This window comes from Helianthus annuus, chromosome 13, assembly GCF_002127325.2.
Source record: "Helianthus annuus cultivar XRQ/B chromosome 13, HanXRQr2.0-SUNRISE, whole genome shotgun sequence".
Lineage (NCBI taxonomy): Eukaryota > Viridiplantae > Streptophyta > Magnoliopsida > Asterales > Asteraceae > Helianthus > Helianthus annuus.
The window spans coordinates 74,969,407-74,975,407 of record NC_035445.2 but is presented as its reverse complement, the minus strand read 5'-3'; the positions used below and the strand labels follow the sequence as shown (position 1 = coordinate 74,975,407).

At 33.0% G+C, this 6,001-nt stretch overlaps 1 protein-coding gene across 1 annotated transcript; it reads right to left on the bottom strand.

Moving 5' to 3' along the window:
• Window positions 1-1,479: 1,479 nt before the first annotated feature.
• On the bottom strand, window positions 1,480-4,403 carry LOC118485782 (aluminum-activated malate transporter 8-like). The gene is made up of 6 exons (XM_035982231.1): window positions 4,121-4,403; window positions 3,558-3,698; window positions 3,189-3,461; window positions 2,620-2,717; window positions 2,058-2,201; window positions 1,480-1,979 (listed from the first exon to the last, which is right to left on the bottom strand). The coding sequence occupies exons 1-6, from the start codon at window positions 4,401-4,403 to the stop codon at window positions 1,596-1,598; spliced, it is 1,323 nt and encodes a 440-aa protein (XP_035838124.1). The 3' UTR covers window positions 1,480-1,595.
• Between the last annotated feature and the right edge of the window lie 1,598 nt (window positions 4,404-6,001).

Genomic DNA, 6,001 nt, shown 5'->3' with positions numbered 1-6,001 from the left:
CTGCTTGACATAGAACCGGGATCTTGATCCATCTAGAAATGTTCCACCAAACACATTTCGCCCAAAGACAATTTGTGAAAATATGATCACAAGTTTCTTCGCGCAACCCACACCTGCTACAGAAAACGTCTGGCATGTATAAGCCCTTCTCCGCTAGCTTGACTTTAGCCGCTAACCTACCTAATTCAGCACGCCACCCTAGGTAATTAACCTTTGGCGGGCCCATGAGTTCCACTTGAAATTGCCTCCATCGCTGAAAACCGACGACTTTACCTCTATCTCTTTTCGGATACACCTTGTGGAAAAACTCTCCCCTGCATAATTCGGCCAGACCCACTTGTCACCATGACCCGACATCTCCACCTGTTGCAAAAGCCGCATCATATTCCCCAATTCAGCCCATTCATCAGTCAGTCAAACAAGGATCTTTAGCCTACCCCCAACTCCAAAGATAATTCGTACTTGATTGTTTTCTTATGTTCTCAAAATGACATCAGGTATGTTGTGAATCATTAATGTGCGGCTCATCTTTTTAGTAGTTGACTTAGCCTGACCTCAACCCAAACCGAAAATCAAAAATTGAGTGATAGACATCCGAAAACTTTCTAACACCCATAAAAATAGATGGTTCCGCCGTTTATGACAAACGACATTCATATATGTTTTAGTACTCAATATAGTTAATGAAATTTATATCGGAATATTGAGGAAAGGAATTTTAAAACAATTGTATATTTTTTGTTATTATTAAAAAACTAAGTGGGTTTAAAGGTGCATACTATTTATACTTTTAGGGACGAATTGAAACTTAATAAAATTAAACATGGCAAATTCAAATTTGTAGTATATAAAAGGGTAGATCCTCTACATGGTGAAAATTTCGTGAGAAGGTTAGAAGCCACAAGAATATGACACTTGAATTTTGTTCCGGGGCAGAATCGTCATACATAATCACACAGCAGAACTACGTAATCACGTAGTGCAACGTAATTATATTGGTATATAATCACGTAGTGTATACAAAATCACGTAACGTTACAATTGCTCTGCATGTAAGGCATGTTATATAATTAGGCAATGTTATGTAATCACGTAATCACTAAATGGTATGTAATCATATAAAACTTTAGCAATATCATATTCAAATTTAAGAAAATAAGTCATAACTTTTTTTAGAAAAATTTTAATAAAAAATATTAACGTATATAAAAGTTATTGTCATTTATAAATTGGGAGGGGAAGTTAATATAAAAGCCAACAATTATGGCTATTCCTTTTTAGGGCCTTTTTTAGCCTTTGTTTATGTTATATGATTATAAAATTTAGGAACATTTAATCTTAACCATGGAATGTATGTTATTTATTCATTTAATCCCAACTGTATATATGTACCATTTCTAATTCATTAGTAATGCACATGTTCATCAATGATAATATTGATTGATGCCCCGATAGTAAATATCCATGTTAACAAATTACTTGTTATGTAGATATGTTATGAAACATATATTATTTCCTTTGGAATTCATGTTATGAAATTACTTGATGTCTAGGTTGCTTTTATCAAGATCTAATTCTTTAGGAATTCCATCATTTTATAAGATGGTGATAGTGATTGATTCTTCTTCTCCACCACTAACAAGCATTTGGGGTAAACCAATATTAAGAAAGTGGGCTTGTTTTGAAAGTTCTTCTATGGCCTCAGATATTGTTTCAGCACATTTTATGATCTCAACTAGTATTGAAGTGGATGCAATAACCGGTATGATTTCTTGTATGTCATATTCTGCTACCATTGAAGCTCTTAATGCGGTGTTGAGTTCCTCTACTGCCTCTTTGCAGTTTTTTATATGAACGGCGGAACTAGAAGGATATATCATTAGCTTCAACGACGATCCTAATTCTTTTAAAACTTTTCCAACTTCTGAGCTCATTGTCATGCATGGTTCTTTAATTGCTTCCTTAAATTTGGAATGTGCCTGTAACAATATATGATTTTAGTATAATGACAGAAATTTGTGTGTGTAATATTACATATATAAAAATGAAAATATTACTTCATCTTTTGCTTCGAGATGTCCGTTTAGGGTTTCGATATGGTATGCGCATTTTCGTGTATAAACCCCAACTTTTAAGTACTCTTTCCATGGATGACGAAATCTAAATTTTCCATGCCCAATCTCCCACCATGCAAAAGTTGTCTGGCTCAAAATATTGTTCACATTAGAAATAGCAATAACTATTGGACTTTTGTATGTTAAAAGAACAAACATTGATCATAAACATATACATTATATATATATATATATATATATATATATATATATATATATATACACACACTGGGTGGGTTCTAGGGTGAACACTAGTGTATTTGCGAACTGAGTGAACAAATCCTGGCCATTGATTTACACACGTGTATGGCTAGGATTTCATCATCAAATCGTAAAATGCACTAGAGTATTTCATTATCAAATCATGGCCATTGATTTACGCACATGTATTGCCAGGATTAGTTCGCTCTGTTCACAAATATACTAGTGTTCACTCTTGAACCTAATCCTATACACACTAATCCATGCTAAAAATAAAAAGTTAAAGTAAATAGGGTTTTCTCACCAATGATTCCTCGGTCCCTTTAGAATTGAGGACACTTTTATAAGCGGTAAGAAAAGATTTGTCACCGTTAGAAGTTCTATAGTACTCATCTCCAAATCCTATAACATGGTTGTTAATTTCCGTGAAATGCAAATACATTTGTAACAAACTGAAGAAACTGCGTGTGTATATATTATATGTGTGTGTAGCGGGGAGGGGGAAGAAAGAAGTGGGCTAATTTGAAAACCCTGTTAAGTTGAAAAAACCTGAGAGACCAGTGTTACAAACAATTCTTTTAACACATATAATATATGTTATATGTTATTATAGTTAATAAAAAAATAAAGTTTAAAAAAATCAAAATTTGTTTACACATATGTTACCATGTGTAATATTTTACACAGTGACATTTTTTACAAAATTGTGTACTAATTAGGTACAAAACTTTTTTTTATTTTTATTTAGAGTAACTATGAAAATATATACATAAATATAAAAAAATGACCGTTTGACAAGGTTTTCACGGATTTTTTCAACTCAAGTGAGTTTTCAAATTATATTTTCTCTGTGTGTATAAATTTAAAACGAACCTTCGAGGAAGCTAGCTAGCTTTTCCAAGTTGTTAACAATGAGTTTATGAAGTTCCTCACCTGCCCACACCGGGCAAACACACATGGAGATGATTACACACATTGCACCAGCTAAGACTATAGTCGTGAACCGTTGTTGAGCCAGCTTTAAGATTTTATCAACTCGGTAACCCGATACAGATACCAGAGCAAAAGTCAGTATAAATATCAGAACTCCATAATCATACCTCCTCTTAATGCTAGGAGCAAATCTTAAAAAGGTGGCAAGAGCAACTAAATAATCATCAAAAAACATCTAACATATCAATATATAGTTCCTGGTTATATCATGCATACGTATAAATAAAGACATAAAATCATGGATTTTACCTATGAGAAAGAGAAGGAAACCGAGAATAATGGGTTTAATCGTTGGCCCGAATACGCTAGCAAACGATTCAGCCCCAACGCCTAATGCACCCGCTAGGAGAGTCGCAAAGCCTCTATTCAAGCCCTTACTTAAAGTTGCACCTAATACAAAATGAATAATTAAACCAAATAATCTTTTGCTAGATTATTTCTGAGTAATCTTTTAATCTTATACAATATTGCACTCTTTAGTACTAGATTATTAGCCTAAAAGAACATTAGTTTCACATGCATGTTACATGCATCGTAAACTTTTAGTTACATAATTTATAGCTTGCAAATTATCATGAAGTTGAAATTACCCCCAACTTATGTGGAGAAAATCAGATGGCCTGGAGTTTAAGTCTGTCGTAACATTTTAAAATATGGTAAAAAAACTTATTTTATTTATCAAGCAAAACTAATTAAAAAACTCTCTCATAACTGTATAATATCAATTAATATGTATCTGTATTTAATAATCCACATGATCTACTTTTTTTAAAGTTTTTATTCCCTTTTCTTTTACGAAAACAATTGCTCACCAACAGTAAACTCAGAAACCAAAACGACAGTTAAGATAGCCCACAATCCAGCTTCACCCATGCCGTTATAAAATGGTTGTACAAAGTAAATCATGGAGACCACTATGATGGCTAATGCCACTTTCAACGAGTGTGTAATCCTTCTTGAATCAACTTCCGCAATTTTCTTGATATTGATGGCAAAATCGACTATGACATGTTTGATCTTTAAAGAAGAGGCTATGGTTTTAACGCGAGTGAAAAGAGTGGTGGGTGTTGTCGAAGAAGCATTCTCGATGACCATGGCTATGATAGAAAGCTATAAAAGGTGATGATTGAGTGATAGCTTGTTCTATAGAAGTTTTATAAGGAACAGACAACACAAAACCAATAAACAAGAAAACTAAGTCAAGTGAAATGACATCTAGTTTCAACCATCTCATGCATCCTTTATAGGGTGATAAGATGACTTGTTTTTACATTATGTTTCTTGTACACTAGGCAGGATAATCATAATTGCAACATTAAACACTAGTAAGAAGACTTGAAGTGCATATTTTTAATAACCATTTAACTCAAATTATTTAAAACATTAAAATCATTTCATTTAAAAAAAATCTTATAGTATTGTGGTCGTAGAAGTAAATACCAACTAAGTATTAATGCGTACGTGTAAATTAGTTACGAAAGAGTTAATAAAACCTATACTTTTAAATGAGTTCCATCTCTATAATTATACTAAAAATCATTATATTTCTTCTCTCATATTTAATTAAATAATAATTTTATATTTTTGTCATAATTTTTTTCTCTCCATCACTCACAACCACTTTCAAGAATATATTAAAAAGCTGTAGATAGCATATGATGGACAGTAACATTTTTCTCTCATCCTCTTACAACCACTCTATAAAATATAGAAAACTCACTCATATAGATAAGGAGGATCGAATCTGAATGCTCTTAGACAACTTCAAATTCTCTTAGGCTTGAGGGTGTGGTTTAAAGCCCCTAGGGGCTTTATAGTGCTACGTCAAAGCCACATCAGCGTCATGTTACATAGGGGGCTTTAAAGTCACTCCCTTTGACTTGGATGTAATGGTTTAAAGCTCATCCCTTTAACTTGCATGTTAAACCCCCATTTATATATAAAGAAAAAAGGAAAAAAATTATGAATGGCTCTTGAAAAGTGGCCCCACATATGCAGCCTTTGACGCCCACCAACCCCATGGCAAAGCCATCTATGACACCCTCTTTGGCACCCAGGGAAATGGGAAAAGGTGCGTCATGGGGCGCTAACCAAGGTAATGTGGCAAAGACTCAAAGCCATGCCCACCAGCCTAATTGGGAAACCATTAAATAAACATGGGGTTGACGTCATGTGTTTCCACACGATTCCGTACCATTCGTACACCTTACTACATGATACTACATGACAAAACATTTTCAGGTCAAGAAAAGTATTCTAAGAGTTTGAAAAAATGAAATAAAATAAGTTAACATCACTTTCTAGAATCATGTAGAGTTTAAGGGAAAAAGTATGGAAATGATATTAATGACGTTAATACTGTTCTAGGTTAGCATAAATAACATAGAACATGAATCAGGCTATGTTGTTAAGAAATTCGATTAGATGATTAATAATCTAGTCAATCGGTCCCTTGATTACTAATTAGTATAACCTTGTCCGATAACTAATATAACCTGGATATTAATACAGTTTGAACATTTTACTTTATCTAAAAATAAAATTTCATTTTTTAACGAAAAGTAGGTTTTTATATAACTTCAAAGAGTTAATTCAAATTTCAGCACTTAACATGTTGAAAGGTACATCACGTATCCTGTGAACATCAAAGTTATAATAATAGCTAATAGTACATGACATTATTTTTTAATTAT

Coding starts and splice junctions, on each gene's coding strand:
- LOC118485782 (XM_035982231.1), bottom strand. CDS start 4,403: ATGGTCATCGAGAATGCTTCTTCGACAACACCCACCACTCTTTTCACT. Junction 3,699..4,120: donor GGTTTCTGAGTTTACTGTTG/GTGAGCAATTGT, acceptor ATTTTGTATTAG/GTGCAACTTTAAGTAAGGGC. Junction 1,980..2,057: donor ATCTCGAAGCAAAAGATGAA/GTAATATTTTCA, acceptor ATATTGTTACAG/GCACATTCCAAATTTAAGGA.